The following is a 20,496-nucleotide window of genomic DNA, read 5'->3' as shown; positions in this document are numbered from 1 at the left end:
GGTGGAAGCAGGGAGAAGAATTTGTCCTTTCCAGTGGTGCCAGTCCCACTGTGGGAGCCTTTGCAGAGCTGCCCTGGCTGGTCCCCAGCCTTTCCAGCATGGCCAGAGTGGGTGAATTGGTTGGAGACAGTTTTTTTCTGTCCTCATTGCAGGTCTCAGTGTTCCCTCTGGAGGACAGGACACCTCACCCCATGGGCTGAAAAGATCACCTGGACTGCTGGTCACCTGAAATGAGCCCTCATGTTTTCCCCACTTTGGCTGAAGTTCCCCTTGGGACACCTGGCCAGCTTGAGCTCATTCTCCAGCCATTTGGAGAACCTTCAGAACTATCTGAAGCCTGGTGGGGAGAGTATCTCCATTTCCAGGGAAAGCTGCTTAAAGAGTGACACAAGAGATGATGAAGGATTCTTGATGTCATGGCTGAAGTTAATAGGATCATGAGGTGGTGTCCTCTCCTTTGGAAGTGCCAGTCTCCATCGTGCACAGAAATGGGACTGAAGAGCTTATCTCATCTCAGCCATATTCCAGGGACATGGAAAACTTTCATTTCCTCCCTGGCCTCGTGGAGTGTAAGTTGTTTCACTTACACTCCTGTGGCTTTTTGTATCATCCTTCCTTCTCCTTCCTTCTTCCATCCTCCCCTCTATCAGAAATCTCTCTTCTAAGTCAAAACAACCCAGCTAAATTTTTACTACCCTCGAGCATTCCTTGCAGCTGAACGTGCATTTCCATTTTCTAAATCCCAGAGTACAACTGAACTGGTCCTTCAGCAACACGAGACGCTGCTTTTTCACAAGCCCTGTGCAAGCAACACGGCGAAGGCTAAACCCAGCAGAGGAGGAGCAAGGTGAGTCTGTGAGCTGTGTGTGCTCAGAGATGAAGAGCTGAAGAGCTGAAGAGATGAAGCCCTGGGGCTGCTGCTCCCTGCCAGCCACGGCTCTTGGTGTTCAGGGCCCTCTCTTTTGGCAGAGGACGAGCAAGCGCTCCCGTGGCGTTCGTGGGGCTCCTTTGCTAAGGGCTTACGGGAAGGTTTGCGGATCCCACAATGTTGCCTGGTGTTTTTAAGCTAATTAAACAGCGTGCTGAATTTTTATCTGCCCCTTTCCGTAGCCATGCCATCCAGGGCCACCCGATACCCCTCTCCAGGTTGGGTTACACGGGCTGCGGCCTTGATGCCGCGCGCGGCGGCCGGCTGGAAACCCTCCCCGAGCAGAGAGGCTCAGCAAACTCCGAGTTTCCTTTGGGTTGCTTTTGATAATGAAGAAGGAAAACAGTTTTGCTTTTAACTATGACTTCTCAGGAAGAGGTGAGTGAAGCTTTGGGAGCATGTGATAGCCTCTGAACAAGCGAAATGTCAGTGTTTGACTTGCATGTAATTTAGTTCACAATGCTGTTCTGTTTCCTGATGGGCAAATTATGCCCCAGCTAGAAGGCTTTTTTGCTTTTAATATTCAACAATCATGCTGGCAGATTCTCTACAAAGTTTAATTTATGTTCAATGAAATGTAGGTGAAATTTTACCAAATGAAAGAGCATAAACCTTATTGCTGAAAGGTGAAAAAATACTCCAGGGTATATTCCATTAAAAATATAATGTCACAGGTAAAACATGTATTCTTTGCCTAAAATACGTCACTGTAAGCATTTTCTGGGACTGACTCTGCAAAAATACTAATTTTTACAGCTTACTAGCTCCACTGTCTTTAACAATCCTGGACCTATTTCACATCACTCTGAGTTCAAAAATCTGATTCTTTTTGCCATTATGCAGAACCAGAGTTAGAAATTAGCATTTCAAATCTATTTGCCCCAAATTCTAGTGTAGCTAACTTTAGTTTTTTTCCCTGTGTAGTAAGTCATCAAAAGTTTACTGGAGTAAAATTCCCCAGAATGAGGATCCTGTCAGGTGCTGTGCTGCTGTCCTATTCATTTTAGTCTTTCTCTTGTTTCCTGTTGCAATTTTAGAGCAGGGGATGGATTCACAGCCCCAGTGTGAGTTATTAAAAGTAGCTCTGGTGCTTAGACAAATCTAAACAAAAATCAACCTCAGTAGTTTGCTGCTAAATTAATTATAAATGCTTCTCTCATGACAACTAAGTACCTAACGATGTATTGTGTCCAGCTCTGAGGTCCCCAGCACAGGAAGGACATGGACAGTGCTGGAGTGAATCTAGAGGAGGCCAGAAAGATACCCAGAGGGCTGGAGCAACTCTGCTATGAGGAAAGACTGGGATAGTTGGTGTTGTTCATCCTGGAGAAGAGAAGGCTCCAGACAGACCTTGTTATGGCCTTCCAGTACTCAAAGAAGGCTGCAAGACGGTTTAGATGAGATGTTAGGAAAAAGCCCTTCACTATGAGTACAGTGAGGCCCTGGCAACAGAGTCCCCAGAGAATTTCTGGATGCCCCTGGATCCCTGGAAGTGTCCAAGGCCAGGTTGGACACTGGGGCTTGGAGCAGCCTGGGACAGTGACAGGGGGTGGAACTGGATGAACTTTAAGGTCCCTTCCAACCCAAACCATTCTGTGACTCAATGACAACATTATAATAATTATTTTCTTTCTTTTTTTCTTTTATTTTCCTCTCCTGTTGAGTCAGGTTCAAGAGACAAATCCCACTACTGGAAGTCTTGAAATCATCTCTGTTACAGAAGATGAACCACCAGTACCACAAATTCAGTTTACCTTCAAAAGATTTTTCTTCATACCACAAGCAAGAGTGGACCCGAGTGCAGATGGATCTGGTAGGGACAATCCACAGCCCTCTGGCCTTTGCAATCCCAGTGGCCACTGTGTGCCAAGCTGTGCTTGCCCACCCACAGCAAGCAATCACACTGAGGAGGAGGAAACACGACCTCCCTCCCCCAGGTGTGAGGTTTGCCAGCTCAGTGATGTGATGACATCTTGTGTCGAGTTGCACACACAAGCATTTTCTACACCCTGATTATTCACACAGAAGCAAACGTTTCCCCACATATCCCAGACGCATTTTTGAATGGTTTGTTTGAAATTTTGCCGACCTGGAAATTGGTCCATTAAAAAACCTGACTATAAAATGCAGCAGCCTGTGGTAAGAACATCTCTCTCTCTCTCAGGATTTTTCATAGAGGTGTACAGAGAGAAAGAAAGAGAAAATAATTTCTATTTCTGCTCCTTGTTTTTCTTATGTGGAATGGGTTTGGAAAATTGTTTACCTGGGGTGATTGCTTGGTTGGATTCTGGTGAGAATTGTTTGAACCTGGTGGCCAATCCAATCCACCTGTGGCTGGACTAGAGCGAGAGAGTCACAAGTTGTGAGTTAGATAAGGTAGTTAGAAAAGTAGGCATGCAGTTTTAGTATCTTACTTTATATAGTATATTAATGTATTATAGCATAGTTATAATAAAGAAATCCTTCAGCCTTCTGAACTGGAATTGGACATCATCATTTCTTCCCATTGGGTTTGCCTGCATTTTACAATAGCAGCTTTGGAGGATTAGCATGTCTGTTTGCTGCTTCCCATTGGTTTCAAAATAACCACGGGTTCCAACAGAGGCAGGCTGAGCTCCAGAATGAAAATAGAGCAATTTAATTTTCTAGTCCATTAGCTGCTACAGCTGTCTAAGATTTTTGGCATACCAGACACCAACTCCATTGCCAAAACCAGTTACTCAGCTGCTCCTGAGAGTCTGAGGAAGCTGGGATTTACCTAGAGAGTCTATAAACCTTTGCAGACACTCCTTATCCTTGACTGATTGTATCTGCCAATCTCAATTATAAAGCCTGAAGAATGGGGAAGTGAAGAACTGTATAAACTAAAATTAAAGACAAGGTTCTGTCAGTTCCTGTGTGCACTCATGATCCAGCTGTGTTTGCTATTTCCCCACAGTTTGCCCTTTGTATATCAGAATACATTTGAGACAAGTGAACCACTCATTATTTTCAGCAGAATCTCTTGTTGTCTTCCAGACTGGCAATGCCACTGAGTAGAGGTCAGCTCTGGAGGTCAGTGGTTGGTAAAAAGGTCCAGCTCATGAAATGTATTCTGCAATAACTACTGATGTATATTTTAACTTTAGATGCAGCTTTTTGTACTTGAAAACTCAAGACTCAGCCTTGAGTCATCACTCAGTTCTCTTCTTGCCTTTATAGCAAAACTTTGAATAGATGACTTTTTCACAGTTTTTGAGACTAGGTAGAGGATCCTGGGATCCTGTTTTGGTTTTTGTTTTTTTTTTTGGTGGTTTTTGTTTTTTTTTGGTTTTTTTTGGTTTTTTTTTTTTTTGTTTTTTTTTTTTTTTTGTTTTTTTTTTTTTTGTAAATTTAGCTTTCAATAATTTTCAGTTAACCTTGCTTCGAAGTCCAAAGGGACCAGAGAATTTCCTCCTTCTTGTCTTGAACTTCTGTTTATGAGCTGCACACAGGTCTGATTACACAGACAGAAGTGGTCTGAATTTAATTTTTATCCCAGGGCTCAAGTTTTCAGCAGAGGTGCTCATATGCTTGAAAAGCTCCCAGTGGGACGTAGCCCATGAAAATGAAAATTTGGAGCTCACGTTGTTGATTGCATTGAGGACAGGCCAGGTGCTCTGCAGGGGCACAACTCAGACCCTCCCAAGACAAATGCTCAAGGGATTTGAGCATTAATAATAATAAAAAAATAATAATAATAAAAAAAAAAATAATAATAAATGAGCAGCAGCAGCCCCAAAGCACTTGGAACCTTCTCATTCTCTGAAAGAGCAAATCTAAATCCATTCTGATGAGGTCAGCTCATGAAGTATATCCAGGAGTTACTGATGACATCTAGTTACATTAGATAAATCTTTCTGATTGCCAGTTCAGCTGGCTTAACCTCACAGAAGCTTTCTCTCTCTGTTTTCCAGGAGATATTGAACCACCTTCAATGTGCCATGCTCTTGTCTCCCTAAAATACTTCCCATATATCTGTGGTTTATTCCTTGCAGTAATCCTAGCAGTAGCCATTGGCCTGGGTGGTGAGTACCATTAGTTATTTATTAAGTTCTCACTTAGCCATTCAAATGCTTAATTTTTCATGGGCCTTTTACTGAGAATGGAATTAAACTGCTACTGTGTCTTGTTTGTGGAAGTAAAAAATCTTGTTGAGGTGATGGCTTTAAATTTTATTTACATGTACAGATAAAATAGGTCTGGCACTCCTGAGAGGATTGGTGTAATATTTACAACACTGGGGAACCTGCAGCATCAGGAAACCTTTCTCTAGAAAAATTTGGTCAGCTTCCCTCTGGCAATGAGCTGAATTTAGAAACTGGGGGTAAAAAAGCTCCTGTGGGCAGCCCACACCATATTTTTGTCTTGTAATTCACTTCTCTTAGTTTGCTTTCAAAGAATTAAAGAACTTTCCCTTATCAAAAACAACTTCTATAAAGGAAAAGAAAATACAGAATGAGTTTAGTTGTGGTTGGGAAGTGTGACCTGCCCAGGCCCAGGGGTTGTTGTGTCTCCACACCTGGAAGTGGGAGCAGCTTGTGGGAGGCTGAGGCATCCCCCTGGGGAGAGTGAGCACTGGATGTGTTTTCCAAGGGTCTCCCTAATTTCCTGCTGAGGGTCTGAGGCACCAGGCAGGAACTCACCCTCGAGTGACACTTCAACTGTGCAGAAGGAGCTGGGAAGGAGTCAGCACACACCGCAAGGCTGGCTCCTCCTACGAGTCATTACTAATAAATGAGTTTTAGCAGCACCACGTAGCAACCTCCAGGTTGTATTTCCAAAGTTCCTGGAGTACAGGAGCTAGCTTTTCATTAGCAAGACTGAAATCTGGACAGATAATGGAATGCAGAACTGTTAAATTAAAATCCAAGTGTGTTTTCATTGCCCTGTGTTCTTTCATTCCTTTTAGTCCAGTACAACTGCATTGGGAAATTCCGCTGTCGATCATCCTTTAAGTGTATCCAGAAATCAGCCAGGTGCAATGGTGTCTTCAACTGTAAAGAAGGGGAAGATGAGTACAGATGTGGTAATTCAATTTTGATTATAAATCCCTCCTACCTCCTCCTGTAGAAGTGGCAAGTTATCAAAAAATGCTTGTTGTAAAGATTTTGGGTGAGACAAGAAAGACAGACACCAATGGAATATCTAAATCACCACTTCAGAGGAGCAATCTCTCTGAGGTACCGATTTACAGTTTATGAAAAATCAAACTGCTTTTTAGATAAATGTGATGATTGCTGAATATTGTCACTGCCGTTTTTGATAATTTTCTCCATTAGAAGCCTAGATGCTTTTTGACTGCTCACATTTCTTCTGCCTGCAAGGTGTCACCCCAGTGCCTTATGATGTGTAAATACAGAATACTCTGTATTCACTGGCACACCGTTGTGCTGTGTCAGTTTTGAAGATTGCAAAATCCTGGTGTTATCTTAAAGGATGTGGGAATGGGAGAAATCAGCCTTTTGTACATTCAGTGCTGTAGAATTTGCTGCTTCATGTGTGAGATGTAGAACTTCTTTCTGAATTTCTTTATGTGGTAGTTTTGGGAAGCACAGGGATGCTTTAAATAGTACTTCCCTGTCCTGTGCTATGGAAGGTAACTGTGGTGTTCACAGCCCCTGGAGGGAAAGGACTCTAATGTTAACAAACAGAATAACTGGGTTTTAGCTCAGTGCACTTGTAATCCTGGCTCCTGTACCTACAGGTAAGGAGGCAGCACAGCCTTCCATCTGTGCAATAGGAGGAGTGACGAGCTTTTGGCCCCAGCTAATCCTTCACAATGTGTTCAGCATTTGGAGAGTTTTCCCCAGGGAGGCTTGAGGTGTCTGTGGAGCCAGTGGCAACACTTCTGCTTTTCCTCTTCCTCTGCAATTCCATAACCCTGGAATCGTGGGCACATGTGGGAAAGCCCTATTCAGCAGTGACCACGTGCATGGCCCTCCTTCTCCCTCACAGATGTGCCCTTTCCAAGTCCAGGACAGCTGGGCAGAAGTGCATGCACCTCTCTGACACAGGAGATGCCCACCACCTTCATCCCTTACCCTGGCCATGGCTTTCCTTGGGGCAAAGCATCTGCAGCTCCAGCTCACTGCAGTCACCAATGGCTTAAAGCTCACTGGAGGGCCAGGCAGCCTCCACCACCTCTATTAGAGTTGGCATTTCCATGAGCAAAGATTTTTTTCCCCTAGCTGTCCTAGCTCGGAGTCCTTAAAAAAAAAAGCACAGAAAAATTCTGTCAAAGAATCCAAATGATGAAAAAGATAAGCAGCGGCTCAGTGAGCCAGAAAACACAGACACCAGAGTGGTGCCTGGGCACTGCTGTGTGCCTGTTGTGTGCCTGATGTTCATCTTCACAGCTCACTGGGGCTTTTCTTGTCCTGAATCCCAAAGTCAGGCTGAGTGGGAAGAGGGCAGTGCTGCAGGTGTTCACCTTCGGCTCCTGGCGCACGGTCTGCTCCGACGACTGGAGGGCAGAGTATGGGAACACGACCTGCAAGCACCTGGGCTTCTCAAGGTATGGCCACCAACTTCATTTGGCCTTTTGAACAAACTCTGAGGTCTTCAGTCTTTCTAAAGAAACCTTGTGTTAGTTTGTGCCTTAAAAATGACTTGACAGTCCACCTTTGTGAGTCATATGATTGAGGAGATTTGAGATGATGTACTTGTACATGGCAAATACCTTTTATTACTGCTATAAATCCTGCATGATGGCTAAATAGAATGGCTTGGCTAAATCTTTCCTGTGTGATGCAGATGCCCAAATCCTATTTGTTACTCTAGTGCCTTTTAGAGAGGCACTAAAAACATATGAGCATTTCCCACGTCTTTTACATGCCCTGTAGGTAAATTGTATACACAATTCATGTCATGACATCTGATAGGATTTAAACTCCACCTCTTAATTAGAGAAGAATGTGGCAAGGCAATTCTTGCTGGTTTGATCCCATTCCTGAAAAAGCACCATTTCTTTCACAAACTTGCATAAAACTGAGAAAGATTTGGAGTCGTGATTTGGCATGATGCTCTGTTATTTTTTACCATGGCATCATTCTGATTTCTGTTGCAGTTAGCAGTATAAAGATGCTTTGAATAAATTCTTGTTGCCTTTAGAATAAAATACATTTCAATTTTTAAACAAATAAGAGAAGAAAAAATTAAAAATTATTCATCCTCCCTGCCGCAAAACATAACTCTAGAAAAAGGAGAAAATGAGCTTGTAAGTGGCTCAGGAAATGTGCCAGCCACTTACAGTGAAAAGCTCCATTGTAATATTACAATTAAAATTTACTTTCTCTGCCAGTTAAATGCATCTCAGCATGTGTGGCTTTCACACACAATTATGTCAAAAAATACATGCACGTGGTAAGGAGCATAGGGGGAGGAAATAATTACTTTTATCGAATGCCAGCATCTGATTATTGTGGTTTTCATTAGCAGAACTGGTGAATTATTTAAACAGATTGCTGCAATGCTGTCTGGGGAAGCTGTGTTTATGGTTTATTTGCAGTTATGTGAGTTCAGGTTACCTGCCCGTGGCTGCAGTCGAAAAACAGTTCCAAAGACAGTTCGTATCCCTCAGCCACTGGTTCGCAGCTGATCAAGTGACATCCCTGCACAATGCCACCAACCTCAGGTATGCCTCAGCTGCTTCAGGAAGAGAGCAATCAATAGAAGGGGACTTATCAATAGTTTGGGGTTGTTGCTGTTTTTTCAGGCACATAGGACTTTGTGTTTGGTGGTGTTACACGTTAGACTGAGGTTCAACAGCAGTCTTGCTGGAATATAAACTGAGTCTCATCCAAGACCCATTAAAATCAACAAAGGCTTTCAAATGAGCTGTTTGGAATGACTGTCCCATGATGCCACTTTTGCCAATGGATTGGCACCAGGCTCTTCTGTTTTTCCATCATGAAGCAGTTTGTTTCAGTTTGCAGATCCTTACACGTTTCCCAGTGGGTTTATGAACCCTTTATGGTCCATTTACTCCTCCTGACGAATGCTGGTTTTTCTTAGTTACCTTCCAGTGAGAAGGGAGCAATGGATCCAAAGAGACTTGAGGTCTTCCCCCGTGGAAGAGTGAGCCCCTCTTCAGCAGGGCAGCAGATGGTCTGCAGCCTCCTGATGGTGGCCAAGCTCCCAGCTTCAGTATTCCAGTTAAAGGTCCTGATTAGATTGAATGAGTTCATGCCTTTGTACCTCTTTCAATATATTAGTTACTTATATTTATGTGCACAGGAAAATGATATAATATTGAAAAATCACAAGGTATTTGTGAATTGGGAGTAATGCTGCGCTTGTCTTGCATGTCTGCTCATCTCAGGGAGGAATGCACTTCTGGCAATGTGATCATCTTAAAGTGCTTGGGTAAGAATCAGAAAAAGTGAAAATAAAAGCAGAAACTCTCCTTCTTTATCCACTGCATGGAAAGAGTTGGGAGCAACTGTGTACTCAGGGCATATTATACTATCAGCTTATCACACCAAAGAAAAATTGTATTTTTTATGTAAAATTTGAAAGAATTTCAGAAGATAAAAAATAGGCTGGGAGGGCAGATTGGGAGCATTAGATAGCAGGAGCATTTCAATGAGAATCCCAGTAGGAAGTGTATATTTAAGGCCTGTGTGTTGAGTCCATGGACTCACACTGTAATTCCAAGTCTTTGACATCTTGGCAGGAAAAGGGAAATTCTGCCTTAATGGGATTTCCATTCCACACCTCTCCATGCCACCTAGTTCTCAGATTGGGATACAAAAAAAATCAAAATACAGCAGCAAAATCACCACGAGGGGAGAGGAGATGCTTGAGCCTACCTGTGTGGGACCCTGAGGATGAAGGAGAGCAGAGCAGGGGGGTTTTACAGCTCAGCTGAGCACTGCACCTGCATGGAAGGGAGAGACATGGACCCCACAAACCCCAGGCCATGAGTGACCTGCAGGGATGGGAGGGAGCAGGAGAAACCTCTGGGATGTGGCCATGGGGATGGGGTGGGGATGCTCCAGCTGCAGAGACCTCCCACCCCCAGCAAGGCTGGGAGGAGAGGGGCTGAACGTGACCCAAACCAGGGCTGTGTTTCCCCTCTGGACTGTAACCTTTGCTTCCTGGCAGCGTGTGGGACTCGGGCCAGCTACGGGCCGCGGATCGTGGGGGGCAACGCGTCGTCCCCCCGGCAGTGGCCATGGCAGGTCAGCCTGCAGTTCCAGGGCCACCACCTGTGCGGGGGCTCGGTCATCACCCCGCTCTGGATCCTCACGGCCGCCCACTGCGTCTACGAGTGAGTGCCCAAATCCCCCTGCTCCCCAAATGCCCCTGCTCGGGGGACACTCTGCTTGCTCTTAAAAGCAACCTGCAGGACGCACTGCCTCATCTGTGGCTGATGCCTTAGGGTTTTGGCTTTTATGTTTTTCATGTGTTTGTAATCCTGGAATTCTTCAGTGTATAGCTCTAGACTCCACACAGAGTGTGAGCTGCTGCTTTCCCATTTTGGGCACAAAAAATTCCTCTCTAGGCCTGGGAATCAAGGACACCTCATTGTCTTGAGCCTCAAGAAATGTAGACAAAATTGAGTTTGGGGGGGAGCAAACTTGGGGTAAATGACTTCATTACCTGAAGCTGTACTTGGAATATTAACCCCTGTAAGAAACTATACTCACTTTCAAAATTTTAAAAGGCTTATTAAAACATTATCAAAAATACAACAGAAGACTGAATAGAGAAAATATTACAGCGCTGGGACCAGAGGATCTTTCCCACCATGTGCTTACCCACACAATGGAGGTTTCTCCTTTTAACCCTTTAGCCCCTCCCAAAGTTCTGTCCATCGACTCCTTCTTTGCTGTCCAGTGGTGGAGATCATGTCCTTAAATCTTGATTGGAGGTCAGGTGCTGCTATAGTGACAAGCTGACCCTCCCAAATGTCCCAAACCCAGGCCACCCCATAATAACAATGCAAGGGGGGTAAAACATAACTATAAATCTATAAAACTTCTCTGAACACATATACATGATATTTGCCTTTTAACTCTGAGAGTCAGCCGTGGCATTACTCATCTATCACACCCCCAACATGCAAATGGACCAAACTTATAAAAGTGTGAAAACCCGTGACCCATCATCCATTTTGGGTGTAGCCCCTGGGGGGGTTTTGTCTGCCTGAAATGTACCTAAAGGCCCTTCAATAAATAGAACTGCTTTTTATTCCCTTAATTTTGTCTGACATCTCTTTTAAGGTAGTCCCCAAAAAGGCATCATAACATTTAAGTGGTTCCTCTCTCTTTGCATGAGTCTTTATTGAAAAAAAGCTTCCCCAGGAAGTGATCTAAACCCAGGACCCCAGTTTCCAGATGTTCTGGCCACTCCCAGCTCCTTGAGAAAACATCTTAAAACAAGGTTTAAGTCCTAGATTTTAGGTATCCCAACCTGCAATTTCTGTAAATTGCATGTACTGAATTTGCCACTTACTCACTGCTCCTTTCTATGCAGTTGAAAAGGTCTTCAGGCTGTAAATAGATGCTAAATAGTTATTTAAACTCTTCTTCTTAGTGCAATTACAAACATATTTATAATGAGCTATCTGGTTTTGCAGTCTTGTTTGATGCTACTAGTGTAGGAGCACCTCTTGCTCTTACAAACTCCAGGCCACTTTCACCAAAGACATTTAGACAGATAAAATGGGATTTGTCTGAAAGCTTTTAAGCACCTACCACATGGATGCCTTCTTCTGAGTAAGGTCTTGTAGGATGCTTTTATACCCAGTAGAGAGAAGAGAGGGGATAGACAAACCCCACTCCTAGTTCCTATTTAGAGCCCTGTGTTGTCACAAAAATAATTACTTATGAATTCAGCATTTTAGAACCTTTGTCCTTGACTTTGTCCCCCCTGCCCAGGTGGTTGTGGTGTGTTTGAAGGGTGATGGGGATGAGAGCTGGCAACACAACCCACATCCCTGGAGCCTTTTCCCAGGGGAGTGAGGCCAAAGGGAGAGGAGCTGCTTGTGTGCTGGAGGCTGAAGGATGTGCCAGCTCATGAACTGGGGCAGAAACACCTTTCAGAAGGGAAGTTTCTCCTTGAAAATGCCTTGCCACAAGTGCTGCTGAGGTCTGGCTGAGTGCAGGTGTGCCAGGCAGCAGCTGTGGGGTCTTACAGCAGCACAGACAGCTGGGCTGATGAAAAGCTCTCACATATTTGTAGTAAGATACATATAATTGCCCTGATAATGTACCAGTGACCCAGAGTCTTACTGAGATTAGTCACCCAGTGTCTTACTAAAATTAGTTTCACATTTTTAAAATTAGATGCAAAACATAGCCATTATTAATAGAGAGGCAAGCCAGTACAGCAGACTGGAGTTATTTGCCTGTTGGATGTATAAGCTCAGGGGACAATTAGAAAAACCTGAGGGTTTTCCTGGAGGTTTGACCCTCTCTTCTACCTCTTTGTTCCAGCCTGTACTTGCCGAGCTCATGGAGCGTTCAGGTTGGTTTTGTGACTCAGCAGGACACCCAGGTTCACCCACATTCAGTGGAAAAAATAATTTACCATCGGAATTATAAACCCAAGACTATGGGGAATGACATAGCACTGATGAAACTGGCAGCACCTCTCGCTCTCAATGGTAATTTATCTCTGTGAGCTTGCATTTGACTCTCTCACTTTCCCAGCTAAAACACCCCTGTCCACACAACACCAGCAGAAACCCCCCAGCCTCAGTGTGAGCGCCTCCTCTGTACTCCATATCCAGGCATGGACAGCAACAACGTGCTGCAAAATGTTCCCAGTCCACTCTGGTATTGATTTACTGCAGGCATTTATTAATAGGCAAACATTAACTTATTCTTTCTAAATATTCTTCCTATCTAAAATAAACACCCTGCCTCATTCTGCTTGGAGGTCACAGAGATTTTTATCATGTCTTTTCCATGAGTACTGGGGGATCCAGAAGTGTCCAAAGCTAAAAATCAAGCTTGAATTTCAAAGAGAAGAGAAGGCAATTTGAATATAATGATGATTTATATGAAAACTACTTTTATTTTTTTGATTGGATGCTACCTGCAGTTGATACAATGAGTTGAAATAATATGCAGTAATACTGTATGAATTGAAATATCTGCCAATACCTCCTAACCACTGTGAGCTGGCTGCAGAGGGGAGCTGGTGCTCTTTGACACATCTGGGAAGTCGTTTTCTAAATCAATTCTCCTGCAGTGGTTTAAAATTTCACTTTTAATGACAATTAATCTTGATTTTGTTCTTTTTTGTCTCTCAGATTTCTGCTGATTTCTTCTGCTCATGAATAGCTTTGGGAATAAGGGATATTAAGGGATACTTAAGGAATAAGGAATAGTAGGAAGGAATAGTAAGGAATAGTAGTGGCTCTGCACCTGAGCACGATCCCACTGTGTTCCATGCTGGGGGCTTGATGCCGTGAGCTGGGATCACTGCACTGTGCAGAACAGAACCACTGGGAGCTGCCCAGTTATATTTTGTATTTTCCCTCCCTTTTCTCAGCACCCATTTGTCCCTGCAAGCATCAAGCTCTGATTTTATCCCATGAAGTTCCATGTCCCAGAGCTCAGAGGCACCGAAACTCTGTGAGCTGATGGGTGGGAAGCAAAGAATCCAAGAAGTTTTTTGCCCTCTCAGGGATGTGCACACCCAGCTCCTTGTGTCACCCCAGCAGCCCCGGGGCCTCTGATATGCCTTTCAGCTGCATTTCTTGTTTGCTCATTCTTCAGTTTATTGACCTGCTGATACCTCCTTGTGTTGCTTCATACCCAAAACTCACTGGGGCTACTGTGGGTGTTGTCTCAAACCCTCAGTGTTGCCCACAAGACAAAAAGCCTGCAGAAAACTGCCAGGCTATTTATGTGAGGAGTGGGTGGTGTTCATCACAAGTTCATTGCAAGCCAAATCTTCAAGTTTTCCTGAGACATATAAACTTTTTTTGCTAAATTTTGATTCTCTCTCCCATTTTTTTTTTTTTTAATAGGTCACATTGAACCAATCTGTCTGCCCAATTTTGGTGAACATTTCCCAGCAGGGAAAATGTGTTGGGTATCAGGATGGGGAGCAACTGTGGAAGGAGGTATTTTAAATTGTCTGCTGATGATTTCACTACATGCACACATCTTACATACAGTAAATACAGGATTTGGTTGGGGCACTGTTTAACACTAAATTTTCTGGAATATCTGGAGGGGGAAAGAAGATATATTACTGAATTTTATGCACAAACTGAGCTGCAAAAGCGCTGTGCAAAGTCATATCACAAGGAATGGATGGATATCCTCTGAAACAGTTGAAAATTACACATATAAAATGTCCCCAGTGTTGTTCTCAGCCTCAGTCAAACAGGCTGTGCCCTTTAGAACTCCAAGCATAGGAAGCACAGCATGAATGCAAGAATTAACCATCCCTTTTTTTTAGAGAAAGCATATGTGTATTTTAAGGCGGGTTGGGCAATGTAGAAATTGGATAAGACAACATCAAAAAGAAAAGTAATTTTTTTTTTTACCATGACTCATGGCTCATGTTAATCAATAATATAAACTGAACCACCTTCACGTGAAAATGGGTGAATTGTCACCCATTAATTGTTTTTTATCACTCTTCATTTGTGTCACTGAACATGTTCCTGTTGTTCAGAGAACAAGAACAGAACATTACCTGACCCACAGATAACAGCCAAAGGCGGGGAGAAAATGAAAGCAAGGTTTGCCACATAAAAACAACAGCCCTAAACTGACAATAGGCAGTGTGCAAATACTCCCATTTGTAGAAAGGATCTGTTCAGGCTCTGAATGAAATAAAATAAATATTTATAAAGTAAATCAGATGTTTGCAGATGATTTGTTGACTAACAGAACAGGCGATAAATTCAGAACAGGTTTTGGCACTAGTATTGAACACAATGTTCAACAAGCTTTTTAGTTTATTAGTGTCATTAATTGTGTAGTTTGAAGTGGAAACACTCAATGTCCAGATTTCATTGTTATTTTATACACTGTGATAATCCACATCTCTACAGAGTGGATAATTGCTGTGTTCTGTAAGTGATGAGACACCAAGTTGCCTTACTTTTGTCTTGCCATTTAACCATGTTTCTTTCATCCTTCCTTGCCAATTCTTTGTATATAAAACATTCTCTGTTTATAAATGGAGATTATTTTCAAGGACAGGAAGGTTTTTTCTGGGGTTTTTTTTCTGTTTTTTTAACAGGTGACACATCTGACACCATGAATTATGCAGGTGTCCCTCTGATTTCCAATGCAATTTGCAATCACAGGGATGTCTACGGTGGGATCATAACTTCTTCAATGCTTTGTGCTGGTTTCCTAAAGGGAGGAGTGGACACCTGCCAGGTATGGAAGTTTCCAAACTGCAACTGTGCTCATTGGAAATGGAAAAACATGAGTGATAAGTTATCAGAAGGCACTCCCAGGCTTTTCTTGGGCAAACATTTGGGTTTGTGCCATTTATTCTGCTTACCACAATTATCAATCACTGACCGTGTGCATTCACACGCTACAATTTCCTTTTTATACTTCTTCTCTGGACCTTATCTGATACTTCTGAAGCCAAATTTGCTTAAGACATATTTTGCTGCATGTGCTGCAGCACGGTGCCATCCTTTCTCTGCCTTGGCTGTGACCTCTGCACTGCACTGAATTGCACTTCCCTGCACTGTGAGCAGCTCCAGAGACCTGCAAGGTGCAGGAAGCCCATGGTGGAAAGCCAGATAGGGCTGGGGAGGAATTCCTAGTGGAAGATGTCCCTTTTCCAAGCAGAGGGATTGGATCTACGCATACTTCAATGTCCCTTCCAACCCAAATCTCTATGATTCTGTGAACTTCATGTTTCCAGATTTGCTCCATCCCAATCACACTTGGGACAAAAAAAAAAAAAAAAACAACAAAAAAACAACAAAACAAAACAAAACAAAAACAAAAACAAAACAAAAAAAATAACAAAGGCAGTAGGTGCCTAGATCTGCATTTCATCCCCTTTTTGCACACAACCCTCCCAAAAAGGCACCTGGCACCAGTTCTGCCCAGGAGAACTGCCCAAGGGCAGCGTGCTCAGCACACAGCTCCATGTGACAGGAGAAGCCCTGCTCATCCATGGGACAGGCTTGTTCCAAATTCCCTTTTTTCCAGTTGTTGTGCTGGCTTTGATTCTTGTGGGGCAGGAAACTGCCCCAGCAATAACGAAATGGGAAGTTTTCAGTACTTAGATGCGAGTCCATTGAGCTGAATCTGCGTAGCAAAGTGTCTGGGAAGGGCTGGAAAAGCAGGCAAGAGCAGGCAGGGGAGGAGGTGAGACGTGAGCTTGGTGTTGCAGCCTTGGGCTCAGCTCAGCTCAATAGCCAGGAGCCAGGGAAAGAAAAATATGGTCTCATACATGTCTCAAAAGTCTCCAAGCCCTGCTGTAATGTGCTTTTCCCAGGAACCAGAACCCAGCAGAAACAAGAGATTTTGAATTACTGGACTATGTCTCTCCCCCTACCTCCCCAAACAGACAATTCCCTCCTTTTCTGGGACGCTGACATTTGTTTTCATTCTTTTTCCCTCAGGGAGATAGTGGGGGGCCTTTAGCCTGTGAAGATATGAGTGTCTGGAAGCTGGTGGGGACCACCAGCTTCGGAGTGGGCTGTGCAGAGAAGAACAAGCCGGGCGTCTACAGCAGAACCACCTCCTTCCTGGACTGGATCCACGAGCAGATGGAGGTCTGGGCTTGTCCTGCTCCTCCACCTCCGGTTGTCACTTTGTGCCACACGGGGTTTGGCCCATATTTGTCAGAGCTGAGCTGTCTTGTATGGAAATTGGAGGGGATGTTTGGGGACAGGCCCTCGGGCAGAGCAGGGTGCAGGGGTTGGTGAGGGGTTGGGGGCACCCCACAGGGGTAGAGAGGAGAGGAGAGCACATCCATAGGGGTGGGAATCACAGGGGAGGGGGACTGGAGCAGAACAGGGAGCAGGGAGGTGTGGAAGGGCTGAGTCAGGAGATGGGGGTCAAGGAAAGAGATCCTTGGGGACTACAGTGTGTACAGTTTTGGTGCCCCCAATATAGGAAGGGCATGGGAATGTTGAAGCAAGTCCAGACACAAAGTTGCTAAGAGGACTGGAGCGCAGGCTGGGAAAGTTGTGGCTGTTCAGCCAGAAGAAGAGAAGGTTGTGTGGGGACCTCAGAGCACCTTCCAGAGTCTGAAGGGGCTACAGGGAAGCTGGAGAAGGACTCTGTCAGGAATTGTAGTGACAGGACAAGGAATGATGGTACAAACAGAAAGAGGGGAAATTTAGGTTAGACAGGATTAAATTCTTCATTGTGAGGGTGGTGAGGCCCTGGCACAGGTTTTCCAGGGAGGTTGTGGATGCCCCATCCCTGGCAGTGTCCAAGGCCTGGTTGGATAAGGCCTGGAGCAGCCTGGGATAGTGGGAGGTGTTCCTGCCCATGGCAGGAGAGGTTGGGATGAGCTGATCAGAAGTGCCTTCCAACCCTTAACATTCTGTGATTCTGTGACTTGGTTTGGAGCCCTGGGGCTGCTACAGAGAAGCCTGGGGAGTGGAAGCTGAGTGGGCCGAAGAAATTGCAGAGGGAACACGGTGTTGGCTGGAAGGAGAGCAGAGACAGGGAAGTGAGGGGACACTGCAGCCACTTTCACCTGACCCAAGGGTGGCCCAGTGACAGGAGAACAGCTCTGCTGCTGCCAGCACCTCTCCAGTGCTGCCAGAGAGGTGCTGGGTTCAGTCAGCTGAGCACAGACAGGCACTGTGCTCCAGGTGGGACTCCCAGGCAGGGCTCCACTGCCTAGGCAGGGTCATCCAGAGCCATTTCAGAGATCTCAGGCTGTCCTGCCTGGCTCACAGGTGTTCCTGCAGAAGGCAAGGATCTGCAGCTTCCACCACCCATCCCCATAGGGATGGCTCAGATACCCTGTGTTGGCTCAGGTGATGCCAAGTGCACTAAAACACCTCAAGTGGCATTAGGCAGGGCAAGTGCAAGCCAGGAGAACCCTCCTCCAGTGCCCTGGGAGGATTCTGGGCAGGTAGAGAGCTGTGCACAGGCTTTTAATTGTTATTAATTAATTGCTTAATTAATTCTCCGGTCTCTGTGGCAAAGCCACAGAGTGTGCATCCCGTTCTGCTGCAGCCTTGCCCTGGCAGACAGAGCTGCTGTTCCCACACCCAGCCTGCTGGGATGAGAGCATGCATGGACAGCAGTGGTGCCATTCCAGCTCCATCAATGCAGCAGTGCAGGCACGTGCTGAAACCACCCCTGTGGCCATCTCACTTGTGAAATGCATGAGACCTCCTCCTCCAACCAAACTGCCAGTATCAAACATTCACAGACAAGCAAATGCCCAAAACAAGGTGATGTGTGCAATTTCAGCTCAGCCCACATCTGAATGCTGGATGACACACACTGTTTTCACAACTCGATGATTTGTGCTCTCACAAGCCGATCTGTCACTCAAAGAAAACAGGAAAACAGAATATCTCTGAGTCTTCAACATCTGTAATATTACTTTATTTTATTCCCCCTGAATATATATCATTGTGATTTATTTACATTTACAAACATTTCAGATGAAAAGCTCATATCACATGAAATCACAGACCTCCGTTATAAAGTGATCAAGGGAGAAAAAACGTACAGCAAAATCCTTGTTGAGCCAAGTGCTAAAATACTGGAATTTTTCAGAAGGATATCCTTCAGCTGTAAGTTTATCCCCTTAGAAAGGATTTTCAGGTGCAGCATGGAAACATGGGCACTTTTTTATGGACTCTGAAGCAAACCTAAAGAAAGGAGAACTAGTGTGCCTTTGGAAGTGGGGCCAAGGAAATGGCTTGTACCTGTCAGAGCTGAACTGGGGCATAGCCCAGATCAAACTGGAGCAGAGAAGCTTTGGGGTGACCTAATTGCAGCCTTCCAGTGCCTGAGAGAGCTGCAGGAAAGATGGAGAAAGATTATTGACAAGGGCCTGGAGTGACAGGACAAGGGGCAATGGCTTCAAACCAACAGAGAGTAGATTTAAATTAGATGTTAGGAATAAATTTTTCACTTTGAGCGTGGTGACACCCTGGCACAGGGTGCTCAGAGAAGCTGTGGCTGCCCCTGGATCCCTGGAAGTGTCCAAGGCCAGGTTGGACAGGGCTTGGAGCAACTTGGGATAGTGGAAGGTGTCCCTGCCCATGGCAGGGGGTTGGAATGAGATGATCTTTAAGGTCTCTTCCAACCCAAGCCATTCCATGTTTCTGTGATCCTGCTGGCAGGATCAGCTCCTGCAGCCCCTCAGTCCCCTTGGAGACCTGAGTGCAGTGGGGAAACCCTTCCAGAGCTCAACGGGTGGTAGCACCAGCATTTGCAACAGATGCATAAATGGGTTTTTCCCCCCCCAGAGAGAAGAACTGCAGACCTGAGGGGAGTGGCTGTTCTCTAGGCTTCTGAAAACCCACATCACACTCCAGCCCCACAGAAGGACCCAGCCCATTCTTCTGGTCACCTGCTCTGAGCTCTGGACCTTCACAGAGCACCTTTCACTGTTTCTCTTTGTTACTGGCAACTGCACTTGATGCAAACTGTTGCACATTCAGCTTGTTTTGGGTGGAAGAAGCAGATGGATGATGGATGATCAGCATGTGTGTTTACTGTCAGCTACAGATTTTACATGGAGGAAAAAAGCTAAGACTGATAACCCTGAATGCTGTCACAATAAAGTTTTGCAGAAAAAGACTAGAATAACTATAGGTCAGTTGCTCACTGTTATTTTAGTACTTACCTTCCAAGAACCAGACTACAAAAATGCCTTTTTTCCTGAAAGTATTCCTATGGGTCCACAAGAGGTCTGTGCTCCATTGCACAGGCAGCAGCAGCTTCCTTTGAATCCAAAAGCAAGCAGGAAGCAGAAGGTTGGCACTTTTGACAAGTATGTTCAACTCTTAGAAAAAATAATCTCTGAATTCAAATGTATTATCATGTTGCTGTGAACAAAGTTCATAAAAATCAAATTCTTATGTGTCTTCCTGCAGTAAATAGCTCTGAAATGAGCAACAGGTCGTAACTTGACTGGAAAATTCTGAGATGACTGAACTTAAATGGAAGAGGAGCTTCTTCATGCCCTGCTTTCCCTCCTTTTCTCTGCTAATGGGACAATACAGATCCCACACTCTTTGTGCCTCTTAGTGACATCAGTGTGTGGATGGACTGATGCCAGCCAGACAAAGGACGAAATATCTGAAATGCTGCTGTGGTTTCCTGATTTCCATTTTAATACAACAGTCTCAGCTATTTTTAGCCTGGAAAATGCCTGATTGTTTGACACTTGCCCTTTGTAAAAATCCCGGGGTGAAAGTTGTCAATTTCAGAATTGATCGCCGAGGATGGCGTGGGCTGAATAATGGATAATATTGTCAGAGCTTTCCAATATCAGCCAAAATTGATCTTATCATCTCATCAGGTGCTGGTGATCTGCTTGAGATGTGGTTTTGGATGCAGTCAGTGTGCTTCTAAATCAGTGTTTGCATCACCACTGCTGCAAGAAAGCGCCGGCAG

At 44.7% G+C, this 20,496-nt stretch overlaps 1 protein-coding gene across 1 annotated transcript; it reads left to right on the top strand.

Annotated features, from left to right (window-relative positions):
* The first annotated feature begins 1,288 nt into the window (after positions 1-1,288).
* Positions 1,289-19,364, top strand: TMPRSS3 (transmembrane serine protease 3). Its single transcript, XM_053969298.1, has 13 exons — positions 1,289-1,306; positions 2,597-2,741; positions 4,864-4,974; positions 5,859-5,975; positions 7,340-7,463; positions 8,457-8,582; positions 9,270-9,313; positions 10,055-10,220; positions 12,391-12,560; positions 13,935-14,030; positions 15,164-15,306; positions 16,518-16,670; positions 19,344-19,364. Exons 1-13 carry the CDS (start codon positions 1,289-1,291, stop codon positions 19,362-19,364), a joined length of 1,434 nt encoding a protein of 477 aa, XP_053825273.1.
* The last annotated feature ends 1,132 nt before the right edge of the window (positions 19,365-20,496 follow it).

The sequence above is a fragment of the Vidua macroura genome, chromosome 2, assembly GCF_024509145.1.
Source record: "Vidua macroura isolate BioBank_ID:100142 chromosome 2, ASM2450914v1, whole genome shotgun sequence".
In the NCBI taxonomy this organism is placed as follows: Eukaryota; Metazoa; Chordata; class Aves; order Passeriformes; family Viduidae; genus Vidua; species Vidua macroura.
The sequence above is the reverse complement of the archived record's forward strand: the minus strand, read 5'-3'. Positions and strand labels throughout refer to the sequence as shown.

Bases quoted from the DNA above. Each gene is read 5' to 3' on its own strand.
- TMPRSS3 (XM_053969298.1), top strand. The intron at 10,221-12,390 runs GTGAGTGCCCAA...TCTTTGTTCCAG, and splicing joins GCCGCCCACTGCGTCTACGA to CCTGTACTTGCCGAGCTCAT. The intron at 15,307-16,517 runs GTATGGAAGTTT...TTTTTCCCTCAG, and splicing joins GAGGAGTGGACACCTGCCAG to GGAGATAGTGGGGGGCCTTT.